This window comes from Ictalurus furcatus, chromosome 1 (genome assembly GCF_023375685.1).
Source record: "Ictalurus furcatus strain D&B chromosome 1, Billie_1.0, whole genome shotgun sequence".
In the NCBI taxonomy this organism is placed as follows: Eukaryota; Metazoa; Chordata; class Actinopteri; order Siluriformes; family Ictaluridae; genus Ictalurus; species Ictalurus furcatus.
In genome coordinates this window covers 30,060,190-30,078,633 of record NC_071255.1, presented here as the reverse complement: position 1 = coordinate 30,078,633, position 18,444 = coordinate 30,060,190, and the positions used below count along the sequence as shown (strand labels likewise).

Below are 18,444 nucleotides of genomic sequence, written 5' to 3'. Positions count from 1 at the left end.
GCAAGTGGCCCTGTAGAGGGCAGCACAAGGATGGAAGCACTACTTCTAGTTGAGTTATGTATGTTTGTCTCAGACCAAGGACCTTATTTATTCATACTACCTCCTGTCATTTTTCTCCATAAAATAATATTGTCAACTCGTGATTTTAATAACACCTTGGACAGAGGCCTGCTAATAACCACAAACTTTCATTTCTAAAGACTTAATTTCTGACATTTATTGCACTAGAGTGTTTCCTTTTATCTCTCATTGACTGACAATTATATCCGAACAAACAAAATAAAAAACCCTTTACGTAATGGAGTCTTCAGCTAAAAGCTGCTTTTATCTGCAGTTTCCCGGACAGTTGGCTGTTTGAAAAAAGATGTTTTAAGTATGAATTGGATTAAATCAGTAGGTCTTACTAGTATAATGAAACTAATTGAAACTGTTTTTAAATTAATAAATAAACAGTGATAAATTATTTTCTTTGGTGAATATGTACCGTACTTTAATGAGGGATACCATTCCATTTTCCATACCGCTCATCCTACTCAGGTTCACAGGGCAAGCCTGGAGCTCAAGGAACTCAGGGCACAATCGCAAACACATTCACAAACTACAGACAGTTTGGACATGCCAATCAGCCTACAACGCATGTCTTTGGACCGGGGGAGAAAACCGGAGTACCTCGAGGAAACCTGGGGAGAACATGCAAACTCCACACACAGGAGAGAGGTGGGATTCGAACCTCCAACCCTGAAGGTGCGAGGAAACCGTGCTAACCAAGAGGGATATACTAAATATTATTAGACTGAAGTTCCTAAAAAGTAGCAACAGTATGGATACAATTAAAAGCGATATATTTTACAGAGATATAAATATATAAGGGAAGTATAAACACTAGAATAATGTTTATACCAGGGCCATGGTTAAAGATACCTAACAGAATTAGTATTAGTGAGTGCAGATCATACATTTAGCTAATAGACTCGCATCCAGTAAGAGTGTGTGGAAATCTTTCCGTACCATTTTTACAACCTGAAAAATGTTGCTTAAGTGGAGAGGAAAGGTGATGGGAACATAAGCTGATGCAATGATTGAAAGAATCGAGACAACAATCATAAATTGGATATTATCGAGTACAATTGCGTGTAAATCTTTTAGTGAAAAAAGGACAGACACCTTCTATTTTAAAATGTGTAATAGGTTATATCAAAGTGATTTGCCCATAACTCTAAAACTTAAAATGGTCCTTCTCAGTGACTACGTTTACATGCACATCAAATTCCGTTGAAGGTTTATATTCAGGTTTCAGCCATATTCTGAATACGATGTTTATATGCGTACAGGCATCGGAATATTCCTGTACACATGGTTGTAATAAGTGTGCCCGCGTTGCTATTCCTAAATACCTAGCCTTCAGCTAAGTATCAGTTAGCACCCACAGTTCCATTTATCTCCTTTCAGTGGATTTTCTGAATAAGGTGTTTACATCAACAGATTTCTGATTAAAACAGGCATATTCCAGGGGTGGGAATCATAATATTGTCTTAATCTGAATCGGACTGCAGCATTTACATGACTCAGTACTAATTAGAATATCGCCAAATTCCAATTAATAGTGGAATATTGACGTGCATGTATATGTAGTCTGTCATCATTCACAAATTAACGGTAGGCCAGATTCTGAACCAAGCTAGTCACGTATAGATCGGAGGCTACCAAAATGAACCATATAATAGTATATTGTATATGGATATGATATTGAGTCCAAAATGACTAGAACAGTCATTTCTATCCACAAGTTGGATTAAAAAAAAAAAAAAAAAGGGTTAGGGTTAGGGTTAGGCTGGCTGGGTTAAATCTGTATTGGACCCAATGTGTGTTTCTAATTTGACCCAAATTGGGTTCTTTTTAGTCTAGCTAATTTTACAGTATGTAACTTGTCCTGTTTGAGTAGCCAAAGCACACTTCCATAACTGTCTATATGCATGATACCATTAGTCTTTCATTATCATTCATATGCATTTTCAGTTACTTGTCATCTCATGATTGGAATACTCCACTTCACTCCTGGCAGTACTTCCCCTGCGTGCCATAAGACACCTGCAACTCAACCAGAAGGCAGACACATGATTTCTTTTCAATTTCCCCAAGTTCTTCCAAAACTTACCCCATTTCCCTCAACTGTCTTCCTGTAGCTGCCCAGGTCAGATTTAAAACATGAACATGTGCCTAGAAAGCCCAAAAAAAAGAGACTCTGCTCAGATTTAGTCAAAAGCTGCAAAACCGATAGGACGGTTCTTCACAGTACAGATGGATAATGACCCAAAACATACCGCAAACGCAACCCAAGAGGTTCTTAACTCAACCCAATTGATCATGCTTTTCACTTAATTAAGACAAAACTGAAGGCAGAAAGACCCACAACCAAGCAGCAACTGAAGGCGGCTGCAGATTTCAGGCAGTCATTGACTTCAAAGGATTTGCACCCAAGTATGAAAAAGAAATATTTGTTAGTTTGCCCAATTACTTTCGAGCCTGCAAAAATCACAGGACTATATAAAAGATGGCTGTAAGTCCTAAACAGTTTGTTAAACCCCTTGAATTAAGCTGAAAGTCTACACTTCAATTACACCTTGATTTCTTCTTTTCAAATCCATTGTGGAGTTGTATTGACGTTATGACAATTACGACAGTTGTTACTGTCCAAATACTTATGGATCTGACTGTACCTGTATGGACTTATGAATCCACACTCCGTACCACTTTACCTTCAAGCCTCTAGCATGGCTTGCTTTCACCCACGGTCCTTCAAGACACAAGGGAAACATTGCATCAAGACTATTCTCCGTAACGGCACACAGGTGGTGGAATGAACTTCCCCTGGTGATCTTCAAATGACTACCTAAAAGATCTACCTGGGGACCAAGCACTTAAACTTAAGTGTTAAAGTCACTTAAAATCCTTGTGACTTGTACTATTTTCTTAGCTCTCTACAGCAAAGAACTCCTATCTACAGTATTTTTAGACCATGGCTATTTTCGGAGACTACAGTTGGAGACTACAAAGCATCATCCATCCATTTTCTATAGCGCTAATCCTTCAGGGTCACAGGGGAACCTGGAGCCTATCCTAGGGAGCATGGGGCACAAGGCGGGGGACACCGTGGACAGGGTCCCAATCCATCACAGGGCATAATCACACACACATTCATACACTACAGACACTTTGGACATACCAATTAGTCTACCATGCAGGTCTTTGGACCGGTGGAGGAAACCAGAGAACCCAGAGGAAACCCCTGAAGCACGGGGAGAACATGCAAACTCCGCACACACAGGGCCACGGCAGGAATCGAATACACTATTTATTTAATTCAGTTTAATGTGATTTCTCCAACTGTCTTTGTTCACTCATGATGTACACGTGTCTGTTACTTGGGTCATGATGATCTGTCCTTGCTCATGTTTTTCTCCTATCTTAGCCTTGGGCATTATCTATAAACTACAGTATCGTGATGGTCATCCAGAAAGATTTACAACACAAGCGATGGCGAGACAATTTCAGTAAGGTCAGTAAGCAGTCTGCTATCGATTGTGCCTCATTGATGCTACAAGAATACGGACAACAAGACATACATTGTTGGCATTTCTTTAATAAACATTTGCCAAAAGAACAAAAACATTTTTTAGTAAAAAAAAGACATTGCCGCTCCTCTCCTTTTTGAAATCGGATTAAACTGGTCTCTCTGTTCCATTTTACAATGGCTGTAGACAATGGCTGGTGGAACTGGTGAGAAAATACAGCTTTGTTTCATTCAGTTGTTCAGTAGACAAACCAATTTAAAGGAGCCTAGTCGCCCAAGTGCTGCAAATCTCACTGGAGCGAAATGCTTTTTTAAAAAGCTCGTCCAGTGAAAAATGGACCGAACCCACCAATGTTAAGTCATTAAGGGGGGGGGAGGAAAAAACAAACAAACCCACATTACTGGTCTTTTCATCTTGTGCAGATACAGCACATCAAAATCATTCCATATCTTAGTTGTTTCCACCTACTTAACTCAGTAGTGCAAAACATTGTAATACTAGTCTGTCCTTATGCAATTAAAGGCGCCATGAAGGTACAGATAATAAAAACACTTACCCAGGCTGGTAAATGCACACTCCAAAAAGGTCAAATTTTATTTAAAAGACAGCAGTTTGATAAGATTACCAAATCATAGAAAGGGGCAACTAATAGAAAATAAAGGGTGAGGAGGAAAAGTAATCCCTCTCGTCTCACACCCCTCTAGTTGTAGCTCAAGCCACAATACTCTACTGAAATGTCTGCCTGCATCCATAATTAGAATTATTACAAATTAAGTGTGCCTTTATAGTGCACTCAGTGCTGGCTTGATCGATGGCAACTGCTTCCGTCTTTTACAGTCGTCCTTTTCTGAGGTGCGAGTGTCACCGTGTTATCTCTCCTGTTTTTGGGAGCCAATCAATATGGGAGTCCCCTACCCCTTAGTGCTGCAGTGTTCAAATGGGGAACGTACCCAAGAGGAAGGGGTGGAGCCCCGGACTGGGATGGGGAACCCCACACTTGTCCTGGTGGAGGAGGTGGAATAGATGGAGGCGGTGCTCCTGCGTCCTTCTGGCCTATAGCAGGGTTGTAGAGATGGATGCTAGAGGGGTGGGAGGTGCCCTCCACAGGTATGGGACTGTGATTGTACTCAAAGCGATGGTCCTTGTCTCCGCTAAACACCATGCTGCCACTGGCTCCTACAGAAACTCCACTAGCACTGCCACCTGGTGCTGCTCCATGAGGGAAGGGCACTGGGGCAGAGGATGTGTTATGAGCATGTGCATGAGGGGGTATTCCTCCTCCCATCATGTGGCTGAGGTAGCTTTCTCCGAAGCCTGTAGGGGGAAAGGGTGGAGGGGGCAAGTGGCTTCTTGCTGGAGGAGGAGGAGGAGGATAATCAGGCTCGGGTGGCCGTGCTGCTTCTCCTAGTACTGCAGAGGTGGAACAGGAAGAGGAGAGGAGAGGCTGGCTCTCAGGGGCCTGCCGGTAGTCTAGGTCTGCACATGGAGGGGGTTCTGGGGGCTCTGGGGGCCTCTGATCAGGAGGCAGGATGGAGAGCGGCTCGGGAGCTCTGGAGGATGATCCGCTCCCCTCGGTCGCTGAAAGACAAGAGCCAAAAAAAAACAAACAAACAAACAAACAAAAAAAAAAACACATTACTTCATCAACAACAAACAAACAAGTAAAAGGTCCAAATCCACCATCTAGAACAGATTACGTCATTCATCATTACTTAGAAAATGAACAGTTTATTTTCACAAAGCAGACACCCATAAATATCACCTGACCAAGCAACGGCCTCTGGTAGTGCACACTTTCTGGTAGTGATTTTGTTGTATTTGTACACTGTCTAAAAAGTTTGCACTCAAATCATCAATGGCATGTTATATATAAATGCTATTTATTTTCTGTAAATATTTCCACACTTCCCTCCAGACCAACAATCTCACCATGTCTCCTGCTCAATATGAGCCATATGGGGTACAAATAGTTGCAAACAGTAACACAGACCATTGATGATTAATAATGTAATGGAAAACATTTTATACACACATACACACACACACACACACACACTAATATATATATATATATATATATACACATACATACACACACACACACACACACACACACACACATATACACATACACATATTTCAAGTAGTATCTTACTGGGAGTATTGGGACATACGAACACGTCATGTAACGGAAGAGAACGTTGTTGCCTAGTTACGCACGCTGTCGCCGTGTGCTCAAAGTCACTCCTCGTTACATTTCAGCTTTTCTTCCTTCATTATATCAATTTTACTATATAACCGAATCCATCATTCCCTTGGTTTATTTTTCCACATTTCATTTTACACCTCTCAAAAACACACCCTACCTTATTGAGATGCAAACCATCACAAAACTCCTCCTCCCTCGCACCAAGAGTTGTGGGCAATATTAGCTGAAAAAGTGTCCACCGCTCGTACTTAAATAGTACGCCATCCGGGCACCTTTGGGACACTCGTTTCAACATACTATGATTTGGGACACACTGATACTAATCTCGGATACTCTGCGAATTGGGACACAGCAATGATTAGTCTTAGATGATGTGAATGTCCCTGTGAGTAAACTGTAGAATTACTAAAGAAAAGCTAACATTCGAGCGAGTGCATGAGAGAGAGCTGTCAGGAATTTAAATCAACACCTTCTGACCAATCGGTTTGGAGGATTCAATAGCACTGTTGTATAATCATCATATAATGATTTCAATTTTGAATGCTAGAATTCAGGGAGAATTTCTGGAATACGTTTCGTCACCGATTCTTCAAAATGAACACTGTCGATTCGATCGCCGACTGTATACACACAAAAATGTTGAGTGAAAGATGGATTGGCTTTACCTGGTGAAACGGGGCTCGGCTCTGGTGGCGGTTTTATTTCTGTCGGCAGAAGAGGTGCGGCGGTCGCCCCTGCCGCTGTAGATACGGCTGCATCCGCTCCCTCCGTCCCGAGTGCTTCTGCGCTCTGCTGGACCTTGAGAAACTGAGCGAGCAGCATAGTGACGGCTGTTTGCGTAGCTGTGGCAGAGACATCTCCGTCGAGTTTGCCCTGCTGCTGCGGAGTAGGGGGTGATGGAGGCTTGGGCAGGGGTGGAGTTCTGGGGGCCCCGCTCACTGCTGCGACAGGTTGTGGGGGTTTAGGCGCCTTGGGCTGGGACTGGGAAGCGGCAAGGGGCTCCGGTGGCCTCTCGGGCTCTGCTGCTCCTGGGAGAAGAGCCTTAGCAAGGTGCTGCAGTGTTTCAGAGTTTATCTTAAAGCCCATGGCCTGGGAGAGCTGCGCAGAACCCGTTGGGGTGCTTTTAGACTGGAGCAAGTTCAGAAGCACAGCCAGCTGCTCCTGGGTCAGCTGAGCGTTAGGACCTTTGGGGTCTGAGGGAGACATAATGGGTTTCTTAGGGCTTCATAAAGCTCAAAATATTTAGCATCAAATTGCTACAATAGTTATACAAACTAATTTGAACATCCAATTTGTATTTATGCCTGGTCTCTTAATCATAATCCAATTTATTCATTAAGTGTGAATTTAACGGGCATGCATCTCCTCAAGAAGAATACCATTTAAACACTGAATACATGCTCGACAAGGCAAAGACTGCAAGTGTACAGCGTTTGGAACGAATTCACAAATATTTAGTATGTACACAAAATTTGCACAGGGATGGATCCCTCTGGTTGTTTGCGTACAAGTACAAATACACCGAAACTTTTGTGATATGTGTGAGTTCTTCAACAGGGCAGAGGGGGCATTTTATGTTACCCAGCATGGCAGCGGCGGTGGCACCGGGCCCTTTGTGCCCTCCAGCAGAAGGGAAACCCTGAGGCGTGTTACTGCGGCTGTCGTCCAATCCCAGCTCTTTCCGTGGAGCTTTCGGAGCGGTTAGCTCTTCCGGCATCTGCTTCTGCCGCCGCCGTTTTTTACTCCACAGCTCGTGACAATCCTGCCATAGAGGGAGACTGGAGGCATAGAGAAGGAGACGGAGTGTATACATGAGAAACTGGTAAGGCAGATAGAGTGCAAGTGAGTGAGTGAGAGAGAGAGAGAGAGTCTGTTTCAATATCCGGTGCGACATCGACACGTGTAGTCTATAATCAAGGGTGGACAAATCAGCAATAACTAAGGCATGGGCCACTCGTTCTGAATCCCGCCTGCTCTGCCACACGCACGGCCAAGGCACGATCTGGTTAAAGATAGAACGGTTTGTATGAGGCGGATTCATTTGCATGCACAGTTGAGAATCACATAGGTATGGGGAAACACTGATGAACCTGAACGAAAAGTCCAGCGCAAAGGTGTGTTGCAGGCTAACCTTCCTAATACAGGTGCATCTCAAAAAAATTTTAATATTGTGGAAAAGTTAATTTTTTTCCTGTAATTTAATTGAAAAAGTGGAACATTCGTATATTCTAGATTCATTACACACAAAGTGAAATATTTCAAGCCTTTTTTTTGTTTTAATCTCGATGATTATGGCTTACAGCTCATGGAAATCAAAAATCCAGTACCTCAAAATATTAGAATAAAGAAATTATAATACAGAAATATCGACCTTCTGAAAAGTATGTTAATTTATGCACGCGATACTTGGTCGGGGCTTTAATCCTTTTGCACGAATTATGGCATCAATGTGGCATGGCATGGAGGCAATCAGCCCGTGGCACTGCTGAGGTGTTCTGGACCACCCGAGATTCATCATGTTATGCCGAACAGTGCGCGATTTAAATCACGAATATTTGCCATACTTCTAGAATTTTCCATTGCGTTTTTTTCGGCCGTGAAAGCCGTGATAACTGAAACGGCAGATGTGGGGGTTTTACAGGAATATCTTTATGTGCAAAGTGAAGCGAGAAGACCAGAGATTAGTGCCGTTACAGTTTTCATTACATGCACAAATTGGAAACCTTTCTAGAAGAGGGTGCTGAGCAAGTACTTGTTTGTTTTCCTTTACTCTGCATTAATGCATAATTAACGTATTCATTTTTAGCAGTCAATGAGGTTTCCGGCCAAACAAAACACAGGTAGCACACTCTAGCTTTTACTTGCCCAGTAGGGCTTGCTAATAAATATATGGATTTGTCCACCCTGATGAATCCATTTTTATAGAAAAAGCAAGTGCCTTAAAGAAAATAGAAAAGGAAAGAAGAGAAATGATATGGGAGGTTTTTCAGGAACAAATCAGACGGCACTCGTACTCTGGTGGGGGCATCTTAGCCGGGTCCACGTCTCTGAGGAAGTCGCTGCTGAGAGCCTGTTCTGCAGTACAGCGCTTACTGGGGTCCAGAGCCAGCATGTGATCAAACAGGTCCAGGGCCGTCAGAGGAATACTAAACGCAGCAAGAAAAACCTCGTTTAGCACCAGGGGAGAAAAACAATGAAATTCCTTCTAAGCAAACCACCAACAGAATAGATTACTGCGCACCACTTTTGCACATTGTGTGCAAAATACGTCACACTGATATGCAATCATTGTGCAATGTACATGCTTTCCATGGAGAACAGTCACAGCGTTATTGCTTGATCTCTTTACTAAAACAATATGTGGTTCTGCATTGACAGACAGAAATACTAAAGCGAATGAAAGATATATTGCAACGTTTAATTCATCACAGAACTAAACCGAAAACGATGTGGATCGTCTCCGTCGCATTTCGTTGAAACGCTGCGGCGGTCGTACTACGCGGAGATGGAACAGGTGTCGGATCACAAGCTCTCTGCTGCGGGTGAGAAACTAGCAATCTCTCGAGCAGAAATGGATTAGATCACAAGTTTTGGGTTGTCCGTGAGGGACACTTAACGCTGTGCCTGTTGACACTTTTATTAGAACTCCACTAACTTTTATGGAAATATTTCATGAGAGAGCTTTAACGATATTAAAGATGGCTGAACTTCAGTGCACTTAAATGGACCACTTCACATCAGAAGTCTAATGATTAGGGGTTTGCTCATAAAGCCTCCAAAAAATAAAGAAGAATTCTCAATTCTGATTGGTCAGCTAATTCCCAGGGGCTTGCATTGGCAGACGTGCCACATATATAGATTGAAAATTTACATGTGTAAATGCTGTGGTGAAGCTTTCTGTGAGGAGACGTTTCTTTATTTTTTGGAAGGTATCCCAGCCCTTTATAACAGCTTACAGATAATCAGCAGCAAAACCGCTCTGAGCCAGTGAAGTCACGGTTTCTCTACGAGGAGAAGTGCGGTGCTGCTTTACCGCTGGCTGCGGCGTGCTGGTTTGTGACTACCAAAGCCAGTTTGATCAGTGTTTTCGAACTGGTTTGGACATAGCACCGCCTCAACCTCGCTGTACAAATGCTTATTATTCTCGTATGTGATTCACCTACCTTACCTTAGTGGTGTGTGAAGCACAAAACACTGATTATCTGAATGCAACCTTAGAAGTAAAACTGTTCTTTTAAGTTTTCAGACACAGGAAAGTTTTTCCTGTCTGTTGCTGTGATAACATAACTGATAACAGGAACAAAATTTTTTGAGAATGTTCCAAAAATTACAGTGCATCATTCTTTAATAATTTAACAGACAGAGCCACATCTCCCTGCCGTTCTCGCCTGGTTTCCCACTGAACCTAAGCAGGGTTGAGCCTGACCAGTACCTGGATGGGAGACCTCCTGGGGAAAACTAAGGTTGCTGCTGGAAGTGGTATTAGGGAGGTCAGCAGGGGGCACACACCCTGTGGTCTGTGTGGGTCCTAATACCCCAGTAAAGTGACAGGGGAACTATAGTGTAAAAACAGTACTGTATTTCTGATGGTACTGACTCACTGTGGTCATTAAAAATCCCAGGACACTTATCGTAAAAGAGTAGGGGTATAACCCCGGTGTCCTGGTGAAATTCCCCCATTGGCCCTTCACTATCATGCCCCCCTAATAATCTCCATCTCTGAATTAGCTACATCACTCTCTCCTCTCCACTAATAGCTGGTGTGTAGTGGGAGTTCTGGTGCACTATGGCCGCCCTTGCATCATCCAGGTGGACACTACACACTAGTGGTGGTTGAGGAGATGATTCCCCCACCCATTATATGTAAAGCACTGAGTGTCTAGAAAAGCTCTATATAAATGTAACTAATAAATTGTAGAAAAATCAACAAGGCTGGTAACTGACTATAAAGATGTGGTTTATTGTTGGAATGTTGCACTGCACCGCTTTCCATAATAACGTCTTCGAGTCTATTCCCTGTATTAAAACCCCTCGTTACTCACAAAGCAAACTCTTCGCGGAGCCTGCGTCTGTACTGTTTCTTTGGTTTCATGGTGTTGAAGTATGGCAGTTTGATGACGTCGGGCCACACAGCAGGACAGGGACTGCCACAGATACGACTGAAGAGAAAACGAGACGGTGTTAGTTCAGAACGTCATGAATGCCACGTCAAACCGAACGGTGACGCAGACACGTCTTAAACTGTTATGACTCTGTGGGTGAAGATGTGGACGGAGACCGAGTTACCTAATTAGCTCTAACTGCGCCAGCTCTTGGTTGGCTTGGAAAATAGGTTTCTTGGTGAAGAGCTCACCCAGAATGCACCTGGAACAGAAGAAAGCGTAGCGACAGGAAATTGAATTGAAATCCTGGAAACGATAAGGGCCGGCTCGCTATATAGATCTCCACGATAGCGTTCGTCTCTTACCCGCAGCTCCACACATCAATGGCAGGCGTGTACCGCTCTTCCCCGAGCAGAAGCTCAGGCGGACGGTACCACAGAGTGATCACCTTATTGGTGTAGGGCCGGCTAAAAACGTAAATTAAAAAAAAATTAAAGTTCTGCAAATTCCAGAAAGTGTTAGTCTTTAGTCCAATTTTAATCTTTAAGCTTAATATGAGAACACTGACCTTTCCTCGGAGTTGTAAAGTCGAGCCAATCCAAAATCCGCCAGCTTTATCTGGCCCCTAAGGAAGCAGGAATACGTATTAAAAGTGTCTCGGTTTGGACGGCGCTATTTGGGGGAACAAAATTCAGCAACGATTTCATACATGAACACAAACTATAACACGCTCGGTCGAGCCAGGAACAAAGTGTCTCTCTGTTATTTTGTATCCTAGACTGGCTGAAGCACACTGACTTGTTATTGAGCAGAATGTTGGAGCACTTTATGTCTCGGTGCAGAAAGTTCTTCTTGTGGCAGTAGTCCAGACCCTCCAGTAACTGCCGCATGAAGGATTTGATGTGGCTCTCGTTGAAATGGACTAGGCCAGACTCCAAAAGCCCCATCAAGTCATGGTCCATATACTCAAACACCAAGTAGAATGCCCCTGTCAGAAAGGGGTCACAATCAATACACAGGCATTACAACGAGAACAGAAGGTAAGGATCAGTGGAGGACTGGCGTGTTTTTCCAACTCATGTACACGACATATGCTGCTTATTATTAGTCTTCGATTATGTGGAGCATCCGCCATGTGTCTGAGCTGTTACTATAGAAACAATAGCGTGCTATAACGAGCGTGTCGATATTAACCTGTCGTTCATGTTACAGCCGGAACTACCGTCAAACTAAAATAAATAACGCACACCTTCTGAACAATCAGATTGGAGCATTCAAGTGTGCTGTGGTATAAAACATATACACACGTGTAACGTAATAAAAAAATATATATATGAAATATAATAGGATTATTCTTTATGATTCTACTGAAATGTGCTTCTTTTTAAATGTGTTCAGCAAGGAAGCCACAACACCAGGGTTCAGGCCGTAAGACCCAAAAGCCTGAGGCCCTTCTCTTTAGACGAGTTTCAGAGCTAAACATATTCCTGACTGATATTCAAGATATCTGACAATCCATTGTGAGCCTCGTGAGGTCGATGGTTTAGATTACTTACGCTAAGGTCATATCAAAAGTAAGAAACAGTGGATAGCTGATTTGTTTTCACTACCTCGTATACACAGCGAATACCTTTATCGTTCTTGAAGTCCAGAGCGTCCTCTTTATCCGTGACGATCTCCTTCATATTGATGATGCTCTTGTGGTTGAGCTGCCGTAGGATCTTGATCTCCCTGATAGCTGTGATGGGAAAGCCCTCTTTCTCATTGTCTAATCGCACTTTCTTCAGAGCCACCATCTCAGCTTAAATAATGAGAGAGAGAGAGAGACAAGAAAGATGAAGGATTTCAAATGCTAGTCAAGACAACGAACTTGCAGCGTCAAAAACAAAGATCCCCGTTTACTACGTGAGCAAGAAGCACTGCTGTAAAACTGAAACTAGACGGTGCTGCAGCGCTCTTCATTGCGTTAAACCATTCCATGTAAACAGATATTGTGTCAATGAGAGATCTGTTAGGTAGTGAGAAGCTCACCTGTGTCTTTATCCTTGGCTTTGTACACTTGTCCATAGGTACCTTCTCCAGTGATCCCAATGATTTCAAACTTGTCCACGCATCGCTTTCCCCAATCTATCTCAGTCTCCTTAATCTCTCCAAAGCGTGGGCCACATATTCTACACACACACACAAAGAGAAATGTTAATTTAGCAATACATTTTGGAATTATGGCCAAGAACAAATTTGTTCTTGTGCAAAATAGTAGTGTAAAATAATCACCCTCCCTCTTTATTAATCGCAAATCATCTTAAAATCCTGTGCATATGAAGGGGCACATGGACCTTACCTACAGAATGCCTCTCACACTGCCGGTCAAAAGTTTGTGGACACTCGACTAAAACGTTTCTCATGATGTTAAAACGCTTTTGATCTGAAGGTGTGTGATTAAATGTTTCAAATCAGTGTCGTAGGCAAAAATATAATTGTGCCTACATTTTCATTTCTTTCATTAGAAAACTAACATTTTATTTACAATTATTTTTTTTATTTTTATTTTTTTTAAACGGACGACACGGAGCGAAATATTCCGAAAAGCAGCCGATAAGTGTCCAGCGTAGGTGGGAACTCCTTTAATACTGTTTAAAAAGCATCTCAGGGAAATTCCTCAAGAAATCAGTCGAGAAAATGCCGAGAATACATTTCTTGAAATTCTAGACAAAAAGTCTATTGTGAAGATGCTAAAATACTAAATTATTTTGATTTATTTTTGATTTTTTATCACAACATAATTCCCATTTGAGTTACTCCAGAGTTTTGATGACTACTATTATTCTAAACTGTGGGGAAAAAATAATAAAAATAAAGAATGAGTGTGTCTGAACTTTTGACCGGTAGTGTAGATCCTTATCCAAAATAAAAATGTCAGGTTAACTAACTAGTGTTAATTTTCAGTTAAAATGGCACTTTCAAACCAAAAGAAAAACATTATGGTTGTGTGAAATATATGAATTGGCACATTAAGTAGGCTCATAGGGTTAGTGGTGGTTGTCAAAATGTTTGGTAGAAAAACATGACTCATGGGCCACTCGTCGTGTGCGGGGGTGGGGGGAGAAAAAAATAGGTCTAATCGATCTTGGAAAATGTAGATGGTTTTTGCATAATGTGGTTTTGATAAGATCTTTAAAAAATAAAAACAAACAGCTACAGGACTTCACTATTCTCAGATTACACTCTGTCTCAGTCCATCTTTTTTTTATTAAGAATATTTTTGTCAATTTCAAGTTTTTACAAATCCCATTCAGTAGTACACATAATGCAAGAACATACACACACACACACACACACACACACACACACACACACATATATATATATATATATAAATTCAACATCAAATCTGTTTGCAAAAACATTTTATAAACTAAGCTGCAGGTGTCTTAATCAGGTTTCGGAGATTCAGAGCGCACCTTTCAGATGCTGATGTTTACATGAACACTTATGACATGGGCGCTGCTGAAATCAAATGATGCTATTCTGTTTTGCGAATGCTACCTTTGACTACAAACGTTCACACAAACTCCAAACTCCACAGGAGCATGTGATGTGATGAACACCAGCGCTTACACCCCAGACGTGACAATGGCAAAGCCAGAGACATATCTCCCTGCAACTCTCACCTGGTTTCCCACTGAACCTAAGTGGGGTTGAGCCTGACCAGTACCTGGATGGGAGACCTCCTGGGGGAAACTAAGGTTCCTGCTGGAAGTGGTATTAGGGAGGTCAGCAGGGGGCGCTCACTCTGTGGTCTGTGTGGGTCCTAATACCCCAGTATAGTGGCAGGGACACTATACTGTAAAAACAACACCGTCTTTCGGATGAGATTTTAAACCGAGGTCTGTGGTCATTAAAAATCCCAGAACACATAAAAGAGTAGGGGTATAACCCCAGTGTCCTGGTGAAATTCCCCCATTGGTCCTTCACTATCATGGCCCCCTAATAATCTCCATCTCTGAATTAGCTACATTACTCTCTCCTCTCCACTAATAGCTTGTGTGTGGTAGGAGTTCTGGTGCACTATGGCTGCCATCACATCATCCACGTGGATGCTACACACTAGTGGTGGTTGAGGAGATCCCCCCCCCATTCTAGGTAAAGTGCTTTGAGAGTCTAGAAAAACACTATATAAATGTAACTGTAACTAACTAATAAAGCATGTGTAGATGCACTAGAGCTCTTCGATAACATACTTTGGTCTCCTTCTTAACGTGGCGGCCTTTTTCTCCTCTGCTGGGCTTTGAGGTGAGCCGAGCGTACCGCCGGGGAGTTCGGGAGGGAGCGGGAGGTCAGACAGGAGGTGGCGGGTTTTCTTTTCTGGTTTCTTCTTCCCTGAGAGTGTAGAGTTCTTCAAGCTATATAACAGACACAAAAAAATGGTTGCTTTCGCCTCTAAACAATACAAATACATTCACGGGCAGAAAAAAAACAACACAGACAAACAGTACAGACCTATCAGTTCCATCGACGTGGTCTATGAGGATGGGTAGTGGCAGAGAGGACAGTGAGGACACCGGAGCAATTACTTTCTCCTTCTCCTTCTCCTTCCCTTGAGCAGCTTGTCCTTTCCTCTTCACCTCCTTCACCCTGCCCGACAGAGGCACCTCTGAGCTGCTCTTGGTGGTCTTGTCGACGGGGGACTGCGGCTGGCTCGGCGCCGGGCTTCTGGGGCCTTTCTCAGATGCTGGAGGAGGAGACGGGGGCCGTGTTTTCTTCACTGTGTGATTGGTGACGGTGATGGGGCTGGGCTGGGGTGCGGTAGAAGAGGAAGACGAGCCCTTGGTTGGGGTTGAAGCGTTGCTGGAGCTCTTGGCACGTGCGGCCTCGGCGGCCTTGGCCTTCTTTTGCTTGCTGAGCTCGGCGGCCAGGCTGCTCTTGAACGTGAGGGTGCTGGGTGAGAGGCTGGAGGGCCGTGAGCGAGATCGTGAGTGACGGTGACGGCTACGAGAGCGCGAGCGGCGCGATGACGTGTACGGGCTGCGCGAGCGTGATTTCCCTGGACGCCTGGAGCAACAAATGTGACAGTTTAAAAGATGATCATGTTAACATCACACATTTTCTTCACAGCTTAATCATTAAGCAATCGTTAAATCTCGACTAAACAATGAGCAAAAACAATCAAAAGGAAACTATAAAAAGGACGGGTCCTGTCTGCGACACAAACAAATACACCAGCGTTAAAAAGATTTTCCATTGTGTATCATGACAGCAAACCATGTTTAAACTGATCTTCATATCAAAACTAGTAAAGATAACTCGCTCACACTCGACTCTACACCACAGATTTGAATTTCCCCTTGGGCTCAGTAAAGTGTTATCTAATCTCATGTGGGGGAAAAATACAATGCTGGTTTTAAAGTTGTATCTAAATCAGCAAAAAAAAACCCCAAATAAACACAAAACTCAGCCATACACCCTCACAAAAAAATTGATCTCCAAATCCACCGATGCCGTTCAAAGGTTAATCAAACGTAATAGTTTAAAAAGTTTTGATGACACTGATCAAGAGGGCTGTCGGCGCTTGGAAATGAGTCATGTTCTGACTAGCATCACTTGTAATGCCACAAAATGGGGTCGTACTACAAAGCAAATAAATTTTACACACACACACACACACACACACACACACACACGTACAAAACAAGGCTGTGCCTTCAACTAGGTCAAAGTTCAATCATCTCATGACCTCTGTGAAAACTTTATCCAGGCTTTAGTCGCTTAAACCAAGGTTAAATTTGAAAAAAGATCAGACACGTTGCTCATTAAGAGACAAAAGAGTATAAAATGTGTAACCAAACTCCAAAAAAGCCAGATTAGACCACAGGACCAGAGGGACACCCGGTATGTGGGTGGTGAGTTACTGATTAGTCACTGAACTACATGCAGCTCATGGCAGCTTCACACACACAACACTAATGTGATAGATTTTTTTTTTACAACTCAGACAAGCTAATATTCATCCTACAGCTGAGTTTCAAGCTCACTAGAAGAGAAATGTGTGAGAATGTGTTGTTGGGGTCACGGGACTTATCCTTTTCACAACTTTCTTCTTTCTAAGCAACAGGTTCAGCTGACCTCTGAGCTGAACATTACAGACCTGACCATACATGACTCATGACTGAACCTGTGCGAATAGATCTGTCTGATCACTGGTCTGGAACTGAAAGGGGTTAAACAGGGTGTATGTTAAAGTTATGAAAGGCCCAGGGGGACAGCCTGGGCCCTGGGATGAGACTAGAAGATCAGTGGAAGCTCTGGAGCATGCCATGTGGTGTTCCCTGCCATCAGAGCTACTTCACATCTTACACCAGGTAGAAGAAATTAAATGTATACGGCGTTACCTCTGCTCTGGACTGGGGCTGACTGATTTCCTGTACGGGCTCCGGGAGCGTTTTCGGCTGTACGGGCTGGAGGTGTGCTCCCACGCTTCGTACGGACTCGGGGAGCGGCGCCACGCGTACGGGCTTCCCGGGGAGCGCTTCCGTTTACTCGGTGACTTGGATGCGCTGTAGCCGCTGTACTGCTCCGCGTCTCGGCTGTAGTAGGTGGAGCTCGGAGAGGGCCTTTTACTCCCGTAGCTGGAAAACTGGTTGTAGCTGGGAGACTGGTAGCCGTACGGGTACGAGGAGTACGGGCTCTCGGCTTTATTAAAGCCAGGGCTTCTTCGGTAGGCCCGCAGCTCGTCCCGGTAGGCTTGCGGCGTGTCCCGGTACGCAGACGGAGGCTCCTTGTCCGACTTGGTTCTGCTTTTGGGCCGCTTGGCCTCGCGTTTGTTGTCCGCGCTTGACTTCTTGCCGTTGCTGTCGTGGTTTCTCGTCCGCTCCCGCGTCTTGGACAGCGCGTCCTTCTCACGACTGGGTTTCTGATCTTTGATCTTCAGGTCCCGGTCCTGTCGGCTTGCCGAGGAGTCGGGCTCTCTGCGCGGTCTCCTTCCCAGCGTCACATCGCCGTCTCGGAGCTCGGCTAGCTCGGCCCACTGCTCCGCTCTGGGTGACGGACTGCCCGAGAACCGCTCCGACTGCGAGCTCACGTCGTCGTACTCCACCGCCAGACCGTGCACGTCCCTGTCGAAGCCGTCCGGTTTCTCGGGCGAGCGCCGCGCCTCCCGCTCCCTGCCGTGCTTGCGTCTCTTGCGCCGCGACGCCGACGAGCGCCGCTTCCCGTCCCGGTGCCTCTCTCGCCGCACGGCGTTAACGCTAGCACCGGCGCTCCCGGGAGCTTTACTCCGCCTCTCATGTCTGCGGTTCCTTTGTGCCGAGGGGCTCCGGCCCCGACCGTCGTGAGAAATATCCGGATTAGGCATTGATCGAGTTTAATATCCCCGTTCTGAAAGGTTTGTTTCCAGGTGACCGGTCCCCGGTAAAAACAAAGCAAAACATTTGAAACAAATATATCTGGTAGCTAGCTCTATAGCTAACCAATCTAGCTAGCTAAAACAGGCAGAATGGTCTCCTCCAGCCGCTGGTGTTGTCTCTTCTGCACAAAAGCCAATCCACTGCATCAGTACTGCGAG

General features: G+C 44.1%; 1 protein-coding gene across 1 annotated transcript in view; it reads right to left on the bottom strand.

The window, feature by feature from the left end:
- Window positions 1-3,622: 3,622 nt before the first annotated feature.
- cdk13 (cyclin-dependent kinase 13) overlaps window positions 3,623-18,444 on the bottom strand; it is a 15,187-nt gene continuing 365 nt past the window's right edge. The window contains exons 1-14 of the mRNA XM_053635886.1: window positions 17,273-18,444; window positions 15,384-15,935; window positions 15,125-15,286; window positions 12,915-13,054; window positions 12,514-12,684; window positions 11,682-11,871; window positions 11,452-11,508; window positions 11,249-11,350; window positions 11,068-11,145; window positions 10,824-10,940; window positions 8,796-8,927; window positions 7,363-7,559; window positions 6,447-6,974; window positions 3,623-5,150 (exon numbers count right to left, since the gene is read on the bottom strand). The exon at window positions 17,273-18,444 is cut by the window's right edge and continues 365 nt beyond it. Of these exons, the coding sequence (XP_053491861.1) occupies window positions 4,468-5,150; window positions 6,447-6,974; window positions 7,363-7,559; window positions 8,796-8,927; window positions 10,824-10,940; window positions 11,068-11,145; window positions 11,249-11,350; window positions 11,452-11,508; window positions 11,682-11,871; window positions 12,514-12,684; window positions 12,915-13,054; window positions 15,125-15,286; window positions 15,384-15,935; window positions 17,273-18,234 (4,071 nt within the window). The 5' untranslated portion in view covers window positions 18,235-18,444 and the 3' untranslated portion in view covers window positions 3,623-4,467. The remainder of the gene's footprint in view (window positions 5,151-6,446; window positions 6,975-7,362; window positions 7,560-8,795; window positions 8,928-10,823; window positions 10,941-11,067; window positions 11,146-11,248; window positions 11,351-11,451; window positions 11,509-11,681; window positions 11,872-12,513; window positions 12,685-12,914; window positions 13,055-15,124; window positions 15,287-15,383; window positions 15,936-17,272) is intronic.